Source organism: Mauremys mutica, chromosome 8 (assembly GCF_020497125.1).
Source record: "Mauremys mutica isolate MM-2020 ecotype Southern chromosome 8, ASM2049712v1, whole genome shotgun sequence".
Taxonomy (NCBI): domain Eukaryota; kingdom Metazoa; phylum Chordata; order Testudines; family Geoemydidae; genus Mauremys; species Mauremys mutica.
In genome coordinates, this window is record NC_059079.1 from 76,794,793 (window position 1) to 76,818,966 (window position 24,174).

The window sequence follows — 24,174 nt, forward strand, 5'->3', positions numbered from 1 at the left end:
CAGAGAGTATGTCTAAGATTTCCAAAGGGGTCTGCAGCTCCATTCAAAATTTTGTAGGGACATGCAAATGGAAAAATGTTGAAAACCACCAGTGTAAGGGGAACCCAACAGACCACTTCCTGCTTTGCCTATGATTATCAGGCAAATATAAATTTTCTGGGTAAAATCCTGATCCCATTGAAATCAGTGGCAAAGTTCCCATTGATTTCAATGGCATGTCAGGATTTCCTCAGCTATGTTGCTAAAGCTGGGATTTCTATATAAATTGAAAGCTTTTGTAAAGATAATTCTAAGCCTTCTTGTTCTAAAAAGCCATTTATTGCACAGCTGTAGTTAATATATTTATACATATAGTGTAACATATTTGTTGATAATTGGTACACCATAAACTGTGGCTGGAAAAGCTGCCACTAGTGGTGATCACAATGTGGACGCTAGTGCACTTTGGAAGTGGACTCAGGTTACTGGTTCAGTGACAGAACAGCTATCAGGTGGCCTTGTGGTCACTAACTTCCGGAGTGGGATTTGAACCACAAGTGTGGAAGTTTGAATCTCCATATAATCAACCCCTGGAATCCCCAGGCCCCAGATGTAAATTTCTTACTGAGGCTCGTGTCATACCAGTGATGCTAGAAGTGAAATGGCAAATCTCTTCCGTGAACATGAAGTAGGTAATGTCAGTAAGACCTCAGGTGGGATGTTGCTTCCCTGGCTTTTTTGGTTGGGCATCATTATTAGATTTGAATGAGTAATACCAAGAGTAATATGTGAACATTTTTGTGAATACATCTTACCACTGTTTCTGGTGTGGTCCTGTTGTTCATTGTTTTTGTTAATTTAGTTGATCGCTGGTTTGGTTCATGAAAACGTTTGCAAAACCACAAAGTGTAGTAATTTCTAGTATGAGGATTATTTGTCTCGTGTATTATTTGCTATTCATTATTATCCTGTTTAACAGCCTTCACTCAGAATCAGGAAGTAGAAAAAATACACTCTGACTCTAGGTAACCAATCACATGCCATGGGAAAGAAAAGCAAACAAGAATCTGTGAACTCCCCATAGTTTGTGACTATATTTCAGCCTATTTGGTGAGCACTTCCAAATAAAGTGATTAGTAGCAATCAGATTTGGTTCTTGAATGATTTGCAAACAAAAAGTGGGCTAAATTCATTAGGTGGTTTATTGACAGTGAATTATTAACCAGTTGTAATTATTATGTTTAGATCATTTCGCTCATGAAGGTCCATTCCTGCTCATATTGAAGCCAATCGCAAAATCCCCATAACTTTAATGGGAACAGGATAAGGCCCCATGACAGAAGTTAGTTCCAAAAAAGTCCTCAAAGAAAATAAATACACTTAAAAAGGCCAAAAAAACTCGCTCTTTTCAAAAAGAGACCTGCTCATTTATTTCTCTGCCTGCCAGCATAACAAACTTTCAACCAATGTTGTCAGCTCTTGGCTACTCAGTCACATAGAGGCCATAATTCAAAGCAAAACAAACTACATTTGTGTATATAAGGCTGAGCAAATGGGATGCAGCAAAGAATCCTGTGGCACCTTATAGACTAACAGACGTTTTGCAGCATGAGCTTTCGTGGGTGAATGCTCACTTCGTCGGATGCAAGAGTGGAAATTTCCAGGGGCAGGTAAATATAAGCAAGCAAGAAGCAAGCTAGAGATAACGAGGTTAGATCAGTCAGGGAGGATGAGGCCCTGTTCTAGCAGTTGAGGTGTGAAAACCAAGGGAGGAGAAACTGGTTCCTGATTGATCTAACCTCGTTATCTCTAGCTTGCTTCTTGCTTGCTTATATTTACCTGCCCCTGGAAATTTCCATTCTTGCATCCAACGAAGTGGGCATTCACCCACGAAAGCTCATGCTGCAAAACGTCTGTTAGTCTATAAGGTGCCACAGGATTCTTTGCTGCTTTTACAGAACCAGACTAACACGGCTACCTCTCTGATACAAATGGGATGCAGCTTTTTTCCCTTGAGCACCAGAGAGGATTCCTCTGGGTCCAAGCTTCACTCTTGTATGTGACTGTTGCATGAGTTGGATAGGAAAACTGAGGCAAGGGAAGTGAGCAAAGACTGCGATGACCCCTCTTTGGGTCCCAAAAACTCTATACTGCCATCACAGTCCCCATATATCACAAAGATGTTTAGCCTATCAGTTGATTAGAAATGTTATTCCCTCAGTCCAGTCAATGTGTTCCAGTTGCTCTAGCAATATTCTTATTATCCTTTGGGCAAGGCATCTCCTTTTTCAGAGAATTATTTATCTGGTAGCCAATATTACTGATAGCAGAATTCTTTTATGAATGTCATTTAAATGCAAAAATCAGTAATAACCCATTGTGTGAGAATGAGCCAGGTGTGACACTCCCCAGAGGTACTCAGAGTTGTGAGGTATCTCACCACCATCTGCCCTTAGTGTGAAGCAGTCTTGCCTGATGCCCGTTGTAGCTCAGCTTCCTGAAACCAGCAGCTTCTGGACACAGACAAGCACTGACTTCCTGGTCTCCAGAGACCTAACCCTCTCCTATGCAAGGTAGTGACAGATACACACTAACCCCTGAGCCCCTCTGCCAGCATCCCCATCTGTAATATCCAGCCCCTGTCACCGAACACTCTCAGAAATAGCCTGGTAAGCTGTCTCCAAAGAGACAGTGTACACACAGCTTGACTGGCACAGCTCCGGATCAGGCCTCACTATAAGCACTGGAATCTGCTTATAGTGAAATCAAATATATTTACAACAAAATTAAGATTTAAGAGAGAGAGCTAGGATAATAAGAACAGGTTCTTCTTCGAGTGATAGGTGCACCACTGTAGGTGCGGCAGAGCCCTTGTGCCTGGGATCAGAGATCTTCATCAGCAGTGCCTGTTGGACCATACATGTGTACCTTCACCCTTGCGCTGTGAGCGGGATGTGTATATATAGCACTGTGTGGTCCAACTGCTCCCCAGTTCCATCTCTGTGGCCTTTGGTCTGGGATGGAATCCGCAGCAAAGCCCCGCTTCTCCTTTTCCTCCAGTAGATAGTGCCTTACCTGTCAGTTTTTAGTGTAGTTAGAGGAAAGGAGAAGTAGTAGGAATAATATAAAAAAAAATTTTTTTTTGTTTTAACTTTACTTTTACCATTACTTCATAGCTTAGGTTTTCATTTCCTGCTTCCTGATCTTCCAGATTGGGAAGCTTTTTCCCTCACCCATATGCCTGGATCTCCCGGCTTTAAGAGTGTCTCTTGCTAGAATGCCTTCCCTGTAACGGATGGTCACCTGTAGTGTATTATTGTCCAGGAGAGGGACATGTCCCACAAAAGTATTCCCATTGCCATGAATTGACTTCCAGAGCCAGAAAAGACTGGGACATTCGGTTATGACTGTCTCATGGAGTGCAGGGGAGAGGTAGCTCAGTGGTTTGAGCATTGGCCTGCTAAACCCAGGGTTGTGAATTCAATCCTTGAAGGGGCCATTTAGGGAACTGGGATAAAAAAAAATCTGTCTGGGGATTGGTCCTGCTTTGGACCTGGGCCCAGACTCTCCCCAGCAAATGGGATGCAGCCAGGTCATCCACCAATCCAAATTCCCCACGTTCCTCTTAGAGAAAGTAGTCTCTTTCTTGCTCTGATGAGAAAAACAGGCTTCCTCTTTACACTCTGAGCCACAGCCCATCAGAACACAATCCTCTGTGAGGTTAGTCGCCTTAACATCCTCTGATGGGACATAGCTCCAGAGTCTGTTTGAGTACCACTGGTATGAAACACTAGTCTGAGGACCCTACAGCCCTCGGCATCGTCTCTTGGCTCTGGAGACTGAGACAGACCGATTTCAGGAGCTATGGCACCGATAAAGCTGCCAGCCCTGCCTCCTCTGTTCCTTCTTAGTGCCTGTGACGGTTGGATGAAGCACCATTTCTTGCCATTGACTGTTTCATTGTTGTTGTACATCATTTCATAGATAGTTAATAGTGTTATAGTTAGTCAATGGAGTCCCAGTTGGGACTTTGCTCCGAGCGGGGCATGCACCACTGCCCCGGCTTCAAGGGCCAAAGAGGCACTACCCATCTTCCCACCCAGCTGCCCAGCCTGCCTCTCCCACAAGTCAGGGAGGCCAGAAGCAGTCATTTTGAGGATGCGCTTGAGGACAGCACCCCAGCTAATGTACTAGATCCAACCCACCCCTTCAGGTTGGCCTGGTCCCATGTCACCTCGGACTGTTGGATGCTAGATGTGGTTGCTTTGGTCTACACCCTGCAGTTTATAGCCAACCATCCCTCCTACCCGCCTTCCCCGTCCATCTTCAGGGACCCTTCTCATGAGCAACTCCTTGTTCAGGAGATCAAAAACCTCCTGCGCTTGGGGGCAGTGGAAAAGGTTCCTCGGAACATGGAAGGCAGAGGATTCTACTCCCGCTACTTCCTAATTCTGAAGGCAAAAAGGGGTCTCAGATCCATCCTAGACCTGTGTCGCCTCAACAATTCTCTCAAGAAGTTGAAGTTTTGCATGGTCTCCCTGGCCTCCATCATCCCCTCCCTGGATCCGGGAGAGTGGTACGCGACCCTCGATTTAAAGGACGCATACTTCCATATTTCCATCTTCCTGGGGCACCGGCGCTTCCTCTGCTTCATAATGGGCCAGTGCCATTTCCAATTCACAGGGATGCCCTTTGGTTTCTCGTCAGCCCCGAGGGTATTCGCAAAGTGTATAGCACCAGTGGCCGGTTACCTGAGACGTCGGGGAGTCCAAATATATCTGTAACTCAACAACTGGTTGATTATGGGGCCAGTCTCCAGAGCAGGTGCGGAGACATCTTGACCTGGTATGTTCCACCTGTCGTGACCTGGGGTTGATAATAAACGAAGAAAAATTCAACCTTGACACCAGTACAATGCATAGAATTCATCAGAGCAGTTCTTGACTCCACTCAGCCCAGGGCCTTCCTCCCAGAGACTTGGTTCCAGGCCATGGTGGGCTGCAGACCCACCCGCTCACCACTGCTCACATGTGTCTGAGGCTGCTGGGCCACATGGCAGCGTGTACTTATGTGGTCAGGCATGCCTGGCTCCCACTCAGACCTCTTCAGGCATGGCTGGCATCGGTCTATGTCTCCAACTGGCACATCATGGACCGAGTAGTCAGGATTCCAGACAGTGTCCTGTCATCCCTCCTCTGGTGGCAGTATCCCAAGTCAATGTTGGAAGAAGTTCCCTTCGCGGCCCTGGCCTTGTCAGTGACCCTTGTCTCTGACGCCTCAGACCTGGGTTAGGGAGCCCATCTGGGCGCCCTCAATACTCAAGGTCGCTGATCCAGTCGCAATCGTTCCCTGCATATCACTGTCAGGAAGCTCAAGGCTGTTTGACTAACCTGCCTAGCCTTTCTACCTCATATACAAGGCACAGTAGTCCAGTGCCTGATAGACAATGCAGCTGCGGTCTTCTATGTCAACAGGCAGGGTGGAACCAGGTCATCTGTCCTCTGCCAGGAAGCCCTCTGGCTCTGGGACTTCTGTCTGCAGCACAACATCCATCTTGTAGCTGCTCACCTTCCAGGAACCGGGAAGGCTTTGGCAGATGGCTTCAGCAGGATGTTCTCATCTTGCCACGAGTGGTCCCTTCATCCAGAGGTGCCCAGTTCCATCTTCTGCAGGTGGGGAACTCCCCAGGTAGACCTGTTCACGTCCCGGCAGAACAGGAAATGCAACATCTTCTGCATGATTGGGGGCATGGACAGAGGATCCCTGTCGGACGCCTTTTTGCTCCCATGGTCGGTGGCTCTGATGTACGCCTTCCCTCTGGTGCCGTAACTACCCAGGGTCCTCTTGAAAATCAAACAGGACAGGGTGAGCGTCATCCTCACAGTGCCGGTGTGGCCGCGCCAACACTGGTTCAGCATTCTGATGGACCTCTCAGTGGCAATCCCGTTCCAGCTACCGCTCCGGTCAGATCTGTTGTGCAGAGGACTGCCGTGGTTCTGGGACCCCAACCTGGCGGTGTTACATCTGACTGCTTGGCTGCTGCGTGGCTAAACGTGCAAAAGCAGTAGTGCTTGGCTGAGGTTCAGCGCGTTCTGCTGGGAAGTAGGAAACTTTCCACCAGCGCAACCTACATGGCCAAGTGGAAACAGTTCACCTGCTGGATTGCGGACAAAGGTGTTCATCCTGAGTGGGCTTTGCTGCAGCTTATTCTGGACTACCTCCTGCACCTCAAGATCCATGACTTGTCCCTCTCATTGATCAAGGTCCATCTAGCGGCCATCTCAGCCTTCCACCCGCCCTTTGAGGGCAGGTCGATTTTTGCTCAGGATATCATGGCCAGATTCCTTAAGGGCTTGGAAGGCCTCTACCCGCATGTCAGGGATCTGGTCCCTCTGTGGGACTTGAATTTGGTGCTGTCGCAGCTCGTGGGTCCTCCCTTCAAGCCGCTGGCTTCCTGCTCCCTCCTTCTCCTGGTCGCAGTGACATCAGCCTGCTGAGTATCTGAGATTTGGGTGCTCACCTTGGAGATGCCTTACACAGTTTTCTACACGGACACGGTCCAACTAAGACTACACCCAGCATTTTTTCCCAAGACAGTCTCTCAGATTCACTCAGGACAGGACATTTACTTTCCAGTCTTCTTTCCGATGCCACATAGATCGGAGGAGGAGCGCAGGCTACATGCCCTGGACGTCAGAAGGGCTCTGGCCTTCTACACTGACCGGACCAAGCCGTTCTGTAAGTCAATGCAATTATTCATCACTTTGGCCATCAGAATGAAAGGTTGCCCTGTATCCACTCAAAGAATTTCTTCTTGGATCACTGCCTGCATTTGCTTCTGCTACAACTAAGTGAAAGTGCCACCCTGGCGATTGTCACTGCCCACCCTACCAGGGTGCAGGCCTCTTTGGCAGCCTTTCTGGCCCATGTGCTTATCCAGGACATCTGTAGAGCGGCCACCTGGTCATCTGTCAACACTATTATGTCCCACTATGCCCTGACCCAGCAGGCCTGGGATGATGCTGGCTTCGGTAGGGCAGTACTGCAAGCCGCTAAGCTATGAACTCCGAGCCCACCTCCATGGATGTTGCTTGTGAGTCATCTAAAATGGAATCGACATGAGCAAGCACTTGAAGTAAAAACGGTTACCTACCTTCTTGTAAATGTTGTTGTTCCAGATGTGTTCGTGTCCATTCCATTTCCTGCCCTTCTAATCCTCTGTCGGAGTTTCCGGCCACGAGGAACTGAGAAGGTGCAGAGCCGGCAGTGCCTGATATACCGCCACATGGGAGCACCACTCCAGGGCGTGCCACAGCCAGCCCTACGGCTACTACTAAGGCAGAAATCTCAGACAACTTTGCACTTGGGCAGAGCCATCCGTACCCATACGCAAACTATGCAGCTGCACAGGGCACCAGGAAATTTGGGGCACCAAATTTCCTGGTGCCCTACGCAGCTGCATCCAGCTCCAGTGGCCAGCCCGGTCCCCCGGACAGTTGAGCTAGCCCCTCATGGGCTGCGCACAGCAGGGCCCAGGAAAGCTGCCTCCGCCCCTGCCCCACCCTTTGCCTTCAGCCCCTGCTCCGCCCCACCTCTTCCTGCCCCACCCCCACTCTACCCCTTCCAACCCAAACCCCATCCCTTGAGCTATGGGTCCTGGGGGACTGCAGCAGGGGTTGGGTTCGGGCCTGCCCTGCACTCACCAGGCAGCGGGAACTGGAGCGACCTGGCTCTGGCCCACTCTGTTACGCTGGCTCCCAGCTGTGCCACCGGTGAGTGCTGGGGGGTGGTTCCCCCCCCCTTCCCTCAAACCTGGGAGCCGGGGGAGCAGAACGGAGCAGGTTGAGACCAGGTCGCTCCACTTCCCGCCACCTCATGAGTGCAGAGGCGGGCCTGACTCCTGCTGTCTTCTTGCACTGGATGCTCCTGCCTCCAAAAGCCGTTGGGCACAGCCCCCCTCTCCCCCGTGGAGGCCTGGGACGCCCCCCCCACCTCGGAGACCCGGGGCTGGCCCCCCCACAGTGGGGCTGCGTAGGGCACCACAATCTCTAGGGACAGCCTTGCACGTGGGCGCGCATACACCTAGAATGGAATGGACATGAGCAACACATCTGGAAGAACAATAGTTACAAAAAGGTAGGTAACCATTTTTTTGTTGAAAAGTTACTCCAGAGGCAAGAAACAAGATTGAAGACAAAATGGAGATGATGCAGCTGCCTTTTATATTCTTTTGCCATGCGGCTTGTACTTCCTTTGTCCCAAACACAAGCCTCACAGTACATGGCATGGAGGCCTTAGAGTTCTCTGTCCACAGGCATACCACATGCTTTGCTGACTCATAAGGTGTCTTCCCTGGTTTCTTTCAGTGGGTTCATTGTACAGTTTATGACCCTTGATGGGCCATCAAACAGATTAGGCAGTGCTGATGCCAATCTGTCTGGGGGTGTCACCCAGGGTATGGCTACACTTACAAATCTGCGGCGCTGGTAGTTGCAGCACTGGTCGTCCAGCTGTGCAGGGCCAGCGCTGGTGTGTGGCCACACTCACAGCTACAAGCGCTGGTGTGTGGCCACGTTTGCAGCATTTGCAGCGCTGTTGGGAGTGATGCATTATAGGCAGCTATCCCAGCATTCAAGTGGCAGCAACGGTGCTTTTCAAAAGAGGGGGGTGGGGTGGGGCGTAGTGTGACAGGGAGCGGGGGGAGAGAGAGAGAGTGGATTTTTGGAGCCAACACCGTGTGTTACCTTCCTGACTTGAAAAATCAGAACATGTTCCCGATCCCTTACCCTTAACTCTTAACTGCAAACAGCCTGCAGCCAACACGACTCCCTTTCTCCCCTCTGCCTCCGCTGTTTCTGTCAAGCAAACACTCACTCCCTGCCTGCCTCATTATCTCATTTGATTGTTCACAGATTGATCACAGCAAACAGGAGCTGTGTTTGTAGATAAACAGCTCCGGGATCAACGGATTGGAGCTACGGAGCTCGGAGTTCACAACAAAACAAAGAGAGGCTGCATAACAAAACAAAGAGAGTAATTTATAAAAGCATTCTGGGATACATCCTTATATCCTGGAGGCCAATTACAGCGCTGGTGTGTGGCCACACTTGATGACCAGCACTGCAGCACCAGAGCTGGAATCCTTATTCCCCATGCTGAGTGAGGTGTACGGCCAGCGCTGCAGCCAGGGAGTTGCAGCGCTGGAAGTGCCCTGCAGGTGTGGCCACTTACTAATTGCAGCGCTGGTGGAGGCTTTCCAGCGCTGCAACTCGCCAGTGTAGCCATACCCCCAGAAACATCAGAGTTTGGAAATACAGATATACCATGCATATCTATAACTTTCCTTCCTACAGTCCAGTAAACCTTGAAATGCCCCTTTTGAGGTGCCCTACCACTTCTCCGTTGCTTGTTCTCCCGTGTGTTCCCCCTGTTGGGTTCACATCCGTCTTTTCAACCTGTTTTTCCTGTTAACTTCACATGCAAATAGAGGTTCCATTGTGTTGGCTTTACAATGCTTAATTTACATCAGCAACAGGAATAGGTGAATAGACATGCTTTTGTCTGGCAGAAGCCCTGTTTGTTCACTCTGCCTTGTAACAGATTTTAAAACATAATTTCAGTGTATATATGTACACATTTCCTTAGAGTGTCAGTACATGCATTTCTTAGTTATATTGATGACCAGCGTGTCATTGGCTTTCATTTGATAACTTACTAGGCACTTGTTGGATAAGTACTATGAAAGCAGCGTGTTGGGTATAGTGAGTTTGTCAGGCCTGATAGGAGTTGCTCACACAGAGTACTGAACCCTTTGCCATTGAGGGGATCCTAGGGTCACACCATGTCCTTCAAAAACTATTTTAATAGATATATCAACAACTGGGGTAAAAACAGCTACATCTAATGGATGTAAAATACTCCATTTTACACCCTTTACTACTGCAAGGACCAAATTCATCCCTGGGGTAACTCCACTGAAGTGCAGTTGACTTAACACCAAGGATGATCTTTGATCTATAAGTCTATTGCTCATTTCCCTTTGTTGGGAGGAATGGGGGTAGTGTTCTGAATTTCCATACAGTGTATATAGCAGTTTAACCAAAGCAAACAGTAGCACAAATTGTACAGCTACCATTAGATTGACAGTGATTTAACTTTCATCCCTAAATTGTTCTCTTTGACAGCTTGAGCTCACGGATTTCTTTTGCATGAACCATAAAGTGTGTGTGTTTAATACTAGGGTATGTTAGGTTGGAATGAGCAATGAAATTGAAAATCTTTTGGGCTCAAAGCCTCTCACACAATTCTCTTCCATACAAAGACAAGTGATCACATCATTTCCATTCTCTGATATCTCTGTTCATTCTGAAGTGGACCCTGGAATGGTCTTCCTTGTTTTCATAATCTTCCTGGCCACGCTTCAGTGTATCTCACATTAGTCTTTTTTCTCTGCTTCCTTTCTGGCTTTATCTATATATCAGCAGTTTCAACTCTGTCCCTCCACACAATTTAACGCTACCTGGAACAACTTACCTGAGTCTCTCCACCTTGTTAACTTCTCATCTCCTTACTTTCAGCTGAGATATGAATCTCTTCTTTCTTACCTTCCACATGAACTTTTATATTCTCACGCTCCGCTGTTACTGAACTCTGCAAAACTTTATAGGGTATTGTTTGTATGAGAGATACTATATATAAAATAGAGTTGTATTGCACTGTCACATCACCAGACTGAGTATTTAACACGTTCTTAGCCATTTTTAAAAGTGAGTTTAAGGAGTCAGGGCCTTCATCACAGCAGCCAGCCCAAATTTAGTTTAGGGAATTGCCTTGATGTTTCTGTCAGATACAATACTCTCTATTTCCTGTCCTAAACTGTTATGCAAGATTGCTGGATGCTCTTAAATAGCTGCTGCCTTCCTGAGCATATGCTAGGTGCCTGCATTTTAGTGGTTGGTGAAGTGATTCTGGAATTTGTCATTTGGGAGCCTTTGGGATGAAAGACACTGTATAAAAATGTGACAAGATGACGATGATGTTAGTATTGAATGGACTTAAGTATTGTGGCACTTTTAGCCTTATGGCATATCAAGGAGTAATGCTTTTGTATTTTGCTTAATCTTGAATGGTGTGTAGGAAGGGGATAAAGAGATGATATAGAATGGTAGGTGCAGACAAAGCTATGAGGTAATTTCTTCTCTCTTTATATTAGTATCTAAAGGTATTTAGGCACCTAAAGTGCAGATAGAAACTTAGTGGAATTTTCAAAAGCTCAAATTCCCCCCTGATTTCAGTTGGAGTTAGGTATCTATACACTTTTAAAAATTACACTGAGTGCCTATTTGCATCTTTAGGTGCCTAAATACCTTAAAAATCTGTCCCTAAATCTCTAAATCAAGGCCTTCAAACTCACTGAAGGTTAAATTCCACTTTTAAGTTGTCTGTAGGCTGGGGTGTACCTTTAGGATGATGTACTCCCCAATCCACTGTTTTATCATCTGTATTTCCTTTGGTTTTACTTCTCTCATTTCTAAGGCTAATCTGGAAGATGTGAGACAAAGGTTTCGTCCCATAGAAGAGCTGAAGAAGGAGTTCGAAGAACTCAACATGAAGATAGAAACTGATTTGGAAGTTATGGTTAAATTAATCAACAAATTCAACAGCTCTACTTCTACTCTGGATGAAAAAGTAGCAGCACTATACGACCTTGAGTATTATGTTCATCAGGTGAGGTAACAAAAAAACATTAACAGCTGCTGTGTAAAATCCAGGGAATATGGTATCATAAATGCGGTTTTATTCTTCTTTTCAGTATCAGATAATACAAATTAATTATGGCAATCCGAGGACAATAAGTGATTTCACAGGACCACTGCAGGGCTTATTTTATATCTGCATTTCTAATACATTATTATTTTAAACTGATAAAATATAATCGCTATTTACCTAGAGGCCAAGTTTTCGCAATTTGCGATGTGCTCTCAGCCCTCTGTATGTATCAGTCTTTTTGCATGCGGTGGTTGAAGATGGGTTTTATTTGCTATTTGTGTGTATATTTTTATTGTTGAAGTTATTAGTCAGTGCCCTGAATGCCTTGCAGGGTACAGGGATGGGTACTTTATAAATATACATAAAAATATTATTCTTCTATTATTACATGAAAGGCATCTGTTGTCCTGTGTGACTAGGATGGCCAAATATTCTGGTATTATCGAGACCATCCTGATATGAGGGGCTTTGTCTTTTATATACACAACTATACCACTACAGAAAAAAGAAGTGTCCCAATTTTTTCATACTTGCTATCTGGTCACCCTATGTGTGTAACCCTTCATGATTATCTCTCCTCACACTTCTCCATACAGAAAGCCACTGTATCAAGAAAGATAACCCAGGCATGTGCACACACATACAGAAAGCCCATCTTTTAGCTCAGAACGACTTAGAAATGGGATATAGAACCTCTCAAATCTGGGCCCACAAGTGACCATCATTTTTTGGCCACCAAACAGCTGTCTGACGGTAGGTGAAATGAGTTTCAGTTCCCAGTAAACAGATGCCCATGTCCCAAATATCATTTTCAGCATCTATTTGCTTTCCTGTGTGCAATCTCAGTGCAGAGACCGAGGACAGAATGTAGAGAAAAGTACCCTCTTATATCACATGCAGATGTGGTTCTGTCACGTTTAGTTTGAAGCAGATTGACAGAGGCAAATATGGGGAAGCTTCCACTGCTGTTCTCAGTGCTGAACCTTCTCTGGGGAGTTCAGTCTCCAGAGATGTTAATCTGGCACCTTTCACTAGCATGAAATGCATTTAAAAAACAGTTTTGGGGGGAAGCTAGAAAAAAATGGTCTGATGAGAAGCAAAGTCCATCTGCCAAGCTTCCTGCAAAAGAAAAATCTCTTTAAAGTATTATTTCCAGAGCTTTTCATCTCCTATTCCCATACTGAATCTTTCTCATAGACATTCACAGAGTGGCAAACCTTGGCACACTCTTTCCTTGCAATACTTTTGCTGCCATTTGCACCTGACTTACTCAAAGAATAAACTTGGACTGCCAATGCCCTAATGGCTGGTTATATACACTCCAGGATTGGGGGGAACCAAGTTCAATCCCTGCGATTCAGAAATGCTAGTGTAGATGGTAAGTGCTCACTGCTTCCTGTTCTGTCAGAGTGGTGAAGGGAATCATACCCAAACACGAACAGGTGGGACTCTGAACTACTAGAAGAGAGAAAATGGAGGGGAAGCTGGAATATGAATGGAGGATAGCTGCAGTTTTATGGGCAGTCCCTCCATGCCCCACAGGCAGCTGATAAGAAATATTACCTGCCCTTCAGCAGACATAATTCTTTCTCCTCTTTCTTCCTCCAGCTAGCTGAGTGCACCCTGGATGTTATCTCTGTTTAATATTAACTTTAGCAACACTTGCTTAGTGTAATTACTGAAGGGCAGCCAAATACGCTCCTGGAGCATAACACAGAAAAGAATTAGCCAGGAGTTCTCTGTCCTGTGACTCAGTTACACCAATGCAGCCTGATGGATCTGAGTAGCAATCCTTAACAGGACATTACAGAAGAGTGTAGAAAGCAAGAAGCCAGGGCTACACAGACCTATTGAGGAAAAACGTTGGCTCCATTCCATCTTCTTTACAAGGTGATGGCCCAGCAAGTCTTTCAACCTCCAAGTTAGATCCTACTGCACCACTAATGTTAATACTCCAGCTCTTATGTGCTACCCTGTACTGGCTCCTCAGTCCTCAGAATGCAAAGTGTACTGTTGATGGGAAGCCCTGGAGTGGAAAATCTTTTGTACTCTGAGGTTTCCTAGCAGGGTATTACTGTCTGCTCTGAGGAGCAAGTCATGGGGAAGTTCCAGATTGTTGGCACATAAGCAGTGATCAGTCCCTCAGGATCTAGCAGAAAAGCCACTGGATGTGTTGAGCTCAACCTTAACAATGTAATCAGGGGAGGAAGCAGTGGTAAGGGGTCAAGGACTGGACTGGGAGACTAACCCAACTTGATCTTTCACAGAGAATCAGCTCAGGGTCACAGGTCTTCTCCAGCTCTTACTTTGCCAGAATCAGTTGGCCCCTATGCTAATCAGGATTCAGCTTAGAGTGTTTGGGGCAGCTGTGGAGAGACAGAGAATGCTGTGCTGTTATCTGTAACATGCAAAAAACAAAGCAAGTATAAAGAAAACAGAGCATAACTCATTTATAAACAGAGCCCAGAGTGTTTACACCCCAGTGCACACAGAGCCCAGGCCCCTTTTCATAGTTTGCGGTCTCATTTTTCTCTCTGATTATTTACTCTTCTTTCCTTGTCTCTTTCTTCCTTTCCCCTTCAGAACTGCAACACGATTTCACGGTGTTCAGTTCCTCTTCTCTCTGTCTTATTGACAGTCTTCTTTTCTCTCGTTTCTAATATCTCCTCTCTCCCCATTTTCTCTCTCTCTCTCCCAATTTAAAGCTGCTCCCTCTGTGACTGCTGTCAATTTACTTGTCTCCCATACCCCCACCTCGGCCGCATGCTTCCTTGAATGAGTGCTCGTTTGATCTTGGGCTTTCTTCTCTGCTGTTTTCAATGGGCTGGAGCTAAGCATTTGCTATAACAACACTGCATATGTTGCTCAGCAAAGCATTCCCAGCTCCTCAGGGAAGTTCATGCAGTGGCTCTCAAACTTTTTTACTGGTGACCCCTTTCACATACCAAGCCTTCTGAGTACGACGCCCCCCCCCCCTTATAAATTAAAAACACTTTTTTATATATTTAACACCATTATAAATGCTGGAGGCAAAGCAGGGTTTGGGGTGGAGGTTGACAGCTCATGACTCCCCATGTAATAACCTTGTGACCCAATGAGGGGTCCTGACCCCCAGTTTGAGAACCCCTGGGTTAATGCTTATGTGCTTTAAAAAAGAAAAAAGAAAAGAAAAAACAAAGAATGTGAGGAGTTTCAGTTTTCACAACAGATGCCAAGAAACAAAATACGGTTAAAACATTTTTTTAAAAAGTTTTTATCTCGTTTTTACAATTTATACTCCAGTCTTGTGACTGGGAGACCTTTCACGGGAACTGGAGCTAGACTATGGGACTCGCTTCCAGGTGAGAGCAGAATGACGACTGACCTCACTGCGATCAGTACTAAATGCAAAACTCATGGTTTTTGAATTGGCTTTCCCTCATTAAGCTCTTTATATAGACATATCTGCAAAGTGTAAACTAACCAATCTATTGCTCCTACAGACTGAGAGAGACTTGATATTTCTAGTTTCAAATATTGTTAAATATTACGGTGATTGGGCATAATCAAGGCGATTAGATTAGATTTATATTGCATAGATAAGATAACTCTAAAGGAGGGTTGACTCAGGGAAAGGCAAGGAGATACATGAGGTCAGGTTTATAGAAGAGTTAGAAGAATGTGATCCAAAAGGATTTAGGAAAAAAACTGTTGCTGCAAAAGATAAATGATCTCACAACTGGACTCCAAGGTACCATTGATTCTTGCTGAGGAGGGTAAATTGCCAAATGAATATTGGGTACCACCTCATAATGAATTATAGATAATGCATATAAACCTAAGCCCTGATTCAGTAGGATTTAGGCCGGGGTTGGCAACCTTTCAGCAGTGGTGTGCCAAGTCTTCATTTATTCACTCTAATTTAAGGTTTTGCATGCCAGTAATATATGTTAACATTTTTAGAAGGTCTCTTTCTATAAGTCTATAATATATAACTAAACTATTGTTGTATGTAAAGTAAATAAGGTTTTTAAAATGTTTAAGAAGCTTCATTTAAAATTAAATTAAAATACAGAGCCCCCTGGACCGGTGGCCAGGACCCGGGCAGTGTGAGTGCCTCTGAAAATCAGCTCACGTGCTGCAGGTTGCCTACTCCTGATTTAGGCAGTGAAGTCAATGACAATAAGCACATGAATCAGTGACACTATGATTAGGATCTTGCTGAAGTATTTGACCCATAACCAATTTTGTTAAAGGGACAAAAATCTAGATTATTAAATCTGAAACTAATCTGCTAACTCTGTACTCTATTTGGAATATTTTGTTACTTTTAGCACTTCAGTCAGCTTAGGCAGGGAACCTGAAATGGTCAGTTTTACCTTGTCAACCCAACAGTCTATTTTTTTGTTGTTTTTCAGTGTTTCTATCTCCATCACCAAATGGGAATGGTGGGAATTCTAACAACAAAAAGTTCCATGAATATACAAAACAATTTTGAAAATTCCTTGAAGACTACTCTAGTAGATTTTTGAAAAATCATTCTTTTAAATTTACAAGCACTAAACTTTGCACTAAATAAGCCTGAACTACTTGAGACTTTCCCTTTAGGTAACAATTGCAAACTACTTGCAGGCACTTTTCTAGTGTTGATTCAGATTTATTTTTCCCTCCTTTTCCTCTGTGATAGCCCAAAATCTGTTTCAAGTCAAAGTGCAGCAGATGAATGTAAGAATATTAGAACATAGATTATCAGACCACTGGTTCATCTACTCTGGAATCCTCTCTGAGTGATCAGCCCAGTATTGGCTGCTTCAGAGGAAGGCACAAGAAACCCTGCAGCAGGCACTTACAGGATAACCTGCATCCAAGAAAAGTTTCTTGCTAGCCTCCATTAATTCAAGGTTGGCTTCTGCCTTTCAGATTAACACAGTACCTTGCACTATATTAATGTAGAATGTCAGAAATAGTTTGTCCATCTCTTGCTTTAACCAGAAGCTTAGAATGTGAAGTTAGTGCATTATTGCTGCTGCTGACGGGCTGCTTGACAATTATTTCTAATACTTCAAGCCTGCCAATTACAGCTCACTTTGTGTGTATGTATAACATACAATTCCCTCTGTTCCCAATAATGGCCTTCTAGAGTGAGAATAAGTGAGAATTTACTTTGTTTTGACAGTGTCAGGTTCCCTGAGTTAACAACACATGTGTCAGGGGAAAGTTTTGATAGCTAATCAAATTATTTGAATTCTCAGTGATGCGTTGTATATTTGATAATAGCCACCTGTCAGCGTATATTGTTTCTGGAAGTGTGGAATGTGATGCTCACAGGGAGCAGTGTATGATTTATGAGCCATGATTTTTTCTTTAATTTTAAGAAGCTTTCAAAACAAAATTCAAGATAGATTTGGAAAAGATCAAATTGATTTAGATGGTATGTTGTTCTAATTTACTCTGCTTGAAAACTTGATGGGAACCCAAGTGATGCATGTTAAGTTTTACATTAGTGTGGAATCTATTCATTCATAGGTGGACAATGCAAAAGACTTTCTTTCCTTGGGTGGACTTCAGCTTGTGATTAATGGACTAAACAGCACCGAGCCTGTGCTAAAGGAACATGCTGCCTTTGTCCTGGGAGCTGCACTATCTAGGTGAGCAGTGCGTGTGTGCTCACTGGGAATAGGGGTGGGGGAGGATGAATGGGAAGGAATAGCTTTTTAAAAGATCAGACAGTCAAGATACTTTTCTTCACCTTTCTGAAGAGATGGGTATTTTATCCTATCTGGTACACATGAAAAATTCCAAGGCTAGTGGAAATGTGACACTACAGAGATTTCCCTTCTCTTCTCCCTCCCTTTGTCTTTTTTCTTCTTCTCTTCTCCAGGGAACAGTTCATTTTTGAATAGTGAGATTGTGACATCAGATACACTTTAGTCTTCTGGGAGAACACAAGTCAAGGTTCTGAATCCAGGGGCCTAATTTTGCCATTGAAATGCACATGTGTAATTCCTAACATGTAAAGGCTAAACTTGCATTGGAATTGATGGCAAGAAACTGAATAGACAATGGGCTGATCTGAAAGGTGTTTATAATTCACTTAAAGATGGCTATCATGGAAAGGAATCCATTTTTCCTCATGTTACAGTTACACTGTGTTGTAAAGTGCTTCAAATTGTAGGAATGTTGCCAGCTTGGGTTTGAATGTTGGTTTTTGTTTTAAAAGCTTTTATAGTCAGTGTGGTGGGGAAGGGGTGAATGTGAATAATAAACACAGAGAAGTCAAGGAACACAGAGAGAGGGCTGAAAGCCAGAAACCTTTTTTAAAAAGCCTGCTTGTTCTTATGCCTTGAAATATAGTCACACTTTACATCATTGTGAATTGTGTGTCATTTTTTATTCTATAAAAGCTAGCATTTCTTTTAGAGGCTTACATACAGTGGGCCAGATCCTCAGCTCGTGTGAATTGGCATACTCCATTGACTTCAGTGAAGTTACACTGATTTACACCAGCTCATGATCCATCTCACACTTTTCAGACCAAGCTTGAATTTTCAGTCTCAGTGAGATGTGCCAAGTAAGCTAAAAAAAAATTCCAAACTCAAAATGAATTTATGTGATAGGCTGGTTTCTTTGTCAGACACTCTCTCAGAACCGAAATGCAATCCCTGCTCTCTATTCTGATCATTTAGAGTACCATTTAAAACCACATCGTTAGTGGCTTTATTGGACTTTCTGCTAATGCGTAGAAACTTAATTGTAAGTTTTACATCTGTCATATATCAGGGGGTAGCCGTGTTAGTCTTATCCACAAAAACAACAAGGTGTCCGGTGGCACCTTAAAGACTAACAGATTTATTTATTATGCCCAAATAAATCTGTTGGTCTTTAAGGTGCCACCAGACACCTTGTTGTTTTTACATCTGTCATAGATGCAATGTAGGGAATTTGGAAACATTTAAGGGCAACTGGAAATATAAAGGGAAAAATTTTAAACCACATCTTCCCTGAGAAAGCTAAAGCAACACAGTCATGACACAAGAAATTAATGATTGTTCACTAATGCATGTATATTCTTTCTGACTAAATTACAAATGCCTGTTGTGGGGAAGAAGTATATCTTTCTCAGATATGGTACTAAAGTACTGTTCTTGCAAACATTTAATTTTTTTTTTAAAGAGCTTTCTGACAGATGGTAACCTTCAGTGGTTCAGATGATGTGCTGTCTCATTCCTTCATTCCCATATTTGAGGAACTTTTTATTCTTTTTACCTGGCTGTGCTTAAACTTTCTTATTAAATAGACATTTACATGCTGACATGTTTAGTTTGTGATATCTGGTTAATTTATTTGCTTGTAAATTATCTAAGTGCTTATTTTGTGTTCCCTTTTAAACTTCCCTGGACATTCAGAGTACTTCACTCAACACTTTTCTTTTTTTGCATTTTTTTTCCTAAATCAAGATTATTATTACTATTGTTATTATGTATTAAGCCTGTATTGTTGCATGGGTGTGGCAGTTAGGTGAAGATAATCCGCCTTCTGTGCAGTCTCCTTCATACAACCAATGAATTTGTTGCATGCACATTAGCAGTAGAATAAGGGTGGTGATTGGGTGAGTTATCTCTGATATCACAGTGGTCTAGGACTCTTGTAATTCATGAAGTCAGAATGGCTGGCCTTAATAATTAGGTGGTAACAGACCCTCAATCTCGCTGATGATTGAACCTGGTGATACTTTAAATGAAAAGAGCTCTCAACTATGCTTGTAGCTGTAGCACTGATTTTCTTGAAACTTGGTTTGTCCTTGAAAACCATGGGTCAGAGCCCCTTGTGGAAGGGAAGAGCAGAGGCCATGGATGCTATCTTACTGTGTGGCTTATTCCATTGTTGTTCTGCTCCCATTTAATGCTCTGTTGTCAGTGCTGAGAGGAGTCCATCTGAGCCAAGGATCTGGATTTCTCCAACCCCTTCCCACGGCCCAGAAAAGTATGCTTTTTCCAAATATATTCAGATTTATTCAGAATGATGTCGCCACTTCCCCCAGAGGTGCAGCAAAACCACAAACTTGCATACCTTTGACCTAGTGATATTTTGCTGTCAGTGAGTTCTTGAAAATCGCTTGCTCAGCTTACTGTTATCTTTTACTGGAGACTGTTATTTTTGTATTGTCAAAACTAAGTATATGTGTGTGAGAGAGAAAGAGACTGCCCTCTAGTGGCTGGGTTACAGTAGCTTTGTGCTGCAAGCTTGTGTTTTTGAAGTAGAGGGTTGTGGGTTCTATTCCCCTTACTACACATGTTGTTTTTATATATATGGACAAGGGTTTTTTTTACAAGTCTAATCCTACTTATGTACTAATCAAGTTGTGTGGTTGAGAGGAGAGAGTTGTTATGGAGGAATGCAAGAGTTCATCCATTGTTTTTTCTTCTAAGTCGTTAGTTTTGAGGTTCTGAAAAACTGGTCTTAGCCACCTAGTCTGTGATCACATCAAATGTTATTCAGTGTGGTTAGATCCCTTTAAATGGTACCAGTATTATAACTACTGCAACTTTTCACGGTCTTGCTGTTTTAAAACCTCAACAAAATGTTTTCTGTTCAGGAGTTTGCCGAAGTAGAGTTGATTTTAAACAATTCTCAAGTGCTGTGATTGCAAATAAAAGTTAAATACACTAACAAAAATAATTGTTAGGCTTGTGCCTATCGTACATTTAAGTATCCATAATTCACTAACAGTATATGCCAATACACAACATTCTCTGGATTGTCAGTGATTGCATTAGCATAAAACCATGTTAACATTTATCCAGTGCTGCTAAAATTTAAATATATATAAGTATAAAGTATTAAGATTTAGCATTCTGGAAGCAAGTAAAAGTACTGTATGGAAAAAGCTTCTGCATACTTTTGATTGTACGCTGGAGTACCATCAGACTGACAGTGTGTTAGAACCCGAAGGTAATCAGGATTCACACCATTGGGTCCTAAACATCACAAAAATGTTAATGTTTTATGCAAAGAGGAGCTATATTAAGCTAAGAATATTTCCAATGAGAGAAGTCTTCTGATGTCCTGAGACTATTTACAGCCCGTAAAATTCCTCGTTGTATAAATCAAGTACAGGGAAGGCCATGGACAAATTGTATCTATGTGTTTCACGATATCAGAGATAAAAGTACAAAAATAATAATTGTGTGTAGTATCTCAATCTTTAAAAGATTTACATCAGAAAACATTTCTTTCACATTTGGTAATTTTTAAAATTAAATATTTGTAATAAAGGCATTTTCATAAACAGTGTACAAGGGGAAAATAAACTATTTTCAATGTACAGTGCATATTTCATCCCAAGGGATCCCAAAGCGCTTTACAAACTTAACCAGCTGATAATCATCCACTGCTGAAATGCAGCCACATCTGGGATGTAGTACAGCAGATGTTTAACAATGCATAGCAGTTTGACACAGTAGTTTAGGAGAGGAGTGATAATAGCAAACATATTTATATAATGCTTTTCCCCATAAGTCTCAAAGTAAGTGTCATTGTCTCCATTTTACAGACAAGCAAACTGACACAAAGAAGTGACTGGCCCAAGGCCACACAGCAAGGCATTGAGAGAGCCAGGATTAGAACCCACATCTCCTGACTCCCAGTCATGTTCTCTGGGACACACTGACTCCATATCCAAAATACCTAGAAATAAATCACCCATTTATGTTTGGGAAAGCACAGTGTTCTTGGTGTGTTTGGCCCAGTAGGCCTACTCCCCACATCCAACATTTTTTTGCCTGTTTCCTCTCTGCCAGCTTTGTGGGAATCTCCCCCTCTCCTGAGGTATTCCTGATTCCAGTATTTTTCTGGGATGTTTTCCTCCTTCCTCTCCTCTGTGTGGCTTCATTCCTTTCTTACACCTTCTCCTGAAGGTAGCTGAAGCTGCACCTAGCACAATAAGAACTAGGAGATGTATGGGGTATCAGTTAATTAGGCTGCTTTCTCCTGTTTCTTCCTGCAGTGAGAAATAGCTGAGGAATCATCAGGAGAAGCAATGAAGACAGCCAGGGGAATAACAGGGGTTTAACAAAGATGGCAATTGTTTTGCTTACTGTTTTTCTCAAGGTCTAATGAATCTATCTGCTGTGTGTAGGTATTTATTCTGTGCTCAATGCCCATCACCATGATATCTGAGCACTTTATCTCTAGACCCTTGAGCTTTATGCTTTCCTTTCTCACAAAAGGTGGGTCTGTTACCACTATCCATCAGTCATTCAGTGATGTCAGTTCTCCATACTTGCATGATTTTCCTATTATATCCAGTCTCAGTCTTCGTTGGGGTAAAGAAGTGAATAGTCAGCGCCTGCATCTGAAAAGTTCACTTGTCAAGGGGGAAAAGTTTCTACTAGATTTCAATCATTTGAAATAAAGTCAGATTTTGCACTGAAACCAGTTGACAGTTGCGTCTGCTAAACAACATTAAGGATCTGGCATAAAGCAATAAAACCCAATAAAATTAAAATTAAAACCAGTGCATTCTTAACTCATAAGGACATAAGAATTTCTGGACAGGAAAATAAATCCACTTAACCTGTATGTCCCTGTACATTTATTTCAAATCCATCTTCATGTTTGTCCCTGCTTCCTCCAGCTTCACTCTATGTATTGCAACTGCTCGCTATCTCTTTATTCATTTTCAATATTTGCTTCAGTGGTCTTGTTTGACAGTTTATTTCTATGTGTACCACCTTTCAGATGAATTAATTCTAGCTGGATTCCTCATTTGCTCGTACTTTCTTGTTTTTTAGATTGTGTCTCCTGTTTTTGTTTAAACTCCTTACTAGTGTGGAATTATCAGCCTCACTGCACTTTAATTTCAAATTAATTTTATTGTGTCACCTAAAAGTTTTCTGTAATGAAAATGAACTCAGCCTGTTTAGCCTTCCCCATAACAAATAATCTTAAAGGAAAAACTGCAGTGCAGTATAAAACCTGGTTTAATCATTACATATAATTACACAGAAGAGTAAATCCCTAAACATTTTTAAGTGTCTGAAATATAATGAAAAAAGAGTAATTAACAATCACATAGCAGGCTGCCATTTTTGTAATCTCATGAGACACAGTAGGACAGAGAGAATTCAGAATATTAGAAATGTCTAGAAATCCAGGTTTTGACATTTTGGCTGTGTTTTAAAGGTAATTTCAGTATTTCATAAATACCTTTCTTAATTTTTATTAATTTAAAACTAGGTGAGCCAACTACTTTTTAATGAAGATGATACTTGTACTATCTTTTAACTAAGGATCTCAAAATACTTTGGCACTACCAATGAATGTAACCTGTAGAGAGTGGGGACTGGGGATGCTATTTTGTAGCTGGGAAAATGAGCCCAGATTAAGTGACTTGCCCAAGGCCATTAATTGGTGGGATGGAACCTGGATCTTCTGGCCCTCCACCAGGTGCTTTCACCCTTGGATCATGTTTCCATAACAAAATTTAAAATAGATATAATTTACCTTATAGCATATTTAACTTTGTTGATTTCCAGTGGCTTTTAATAGGACCTGAATTCTCTCAATCCTAATGAATCTGAATTTCCCACTGGGGAAAATAGTGCAATTGGCTGGATATTCCCCTCAACATTCTCTAGCAGAGTGAGCAGAAGCCATCTGAAATTTGTATAGAAGACAGAAGGTTGTTTGGGGGAGTAGAGTCTTTACAGCCTGCTCACCGACTCCTTCCAAGCATGCTCCCCTTCAACCAGCAGAATTACCACCAGCAAATCCTGAGAGAGAATATGTTCTGTGCCATTCCCTCTGTGTGGGTGAGGTGTGGCTGATGGGATCATAACTCCTTAGGAGGCTATGCTCTCATAGAGGGAGAGGTAACATGGAGAACAAAGTCAGAGGAAGAAGACGGCCTCTCTCTAGATTCAAAACCTCCTTTGTGTCCAGATCTGCAGGGCTTGTAGGTTGTACACACTGCATTCATGACCCACCAATTCTGGAGGAAGGCACTCCTCTGGGAACTGTGCAGTAATGTTTCCTACAGCTTTCTCCCCTTCCTGTGGTATAACCTGTATTATACAGTCCTACCATGTATCACAAAAAAAAAATGCAGGATTTAGTGGGAGAGCCATGAGACCCAGCCACTGAAGTACTGCTATGGTGTATGGAAAACTCATCATTTATTCCCTCTTTTCTTTAGTAAATGTGTAGTGTGTGCAGTGCTCTAAGGTATTCTAATTACTGCTGTTTCCCTTTAAAATATGTATTCAGCCTGGTTACTTTAAGTTATAATTACCTTCATGAAGAATAAGAGCCTGAATGGTAGTCTAGCAAAGGCGTAAACAGTGTTTAGTATAAAAACAACCTGGATTCCATTGTCTCCTCTCCCTGTGTTTATTCCTCGCTCATATATTGTTTTTCTTTTTTACTACAGCCTCTACACTCAGCTAA

General features: G+C 43.1%; 1 protein-coding gene across 1 annotated transcript in view; it reads left to right on the forward strand.

Annotated features, from left to right (window-relative positions):
- Positions 1 to 24,174, forward strand: part of SIL1 (SIL1 nucleotide exchange factor) — a 257,812-nt gene that overhangs the window by 159,135 nt on the left and 74,503 nt on the right. Inside the window, exons 6-7 of the mRNA XM_045027870.1 lie at positions 11,515 to 11,706; positions 17,254 to 17,375. Coding sequence (XP_044883805.1) covers positions 11,515 to 11,706; positions 17,254 to 17,375 — 314 coding nt within the window. The remainder of the gene's footprint in view (positions 1 to 11,514; positions 11,707 to 17,253; positions 17,376 to 24,174) is intronic.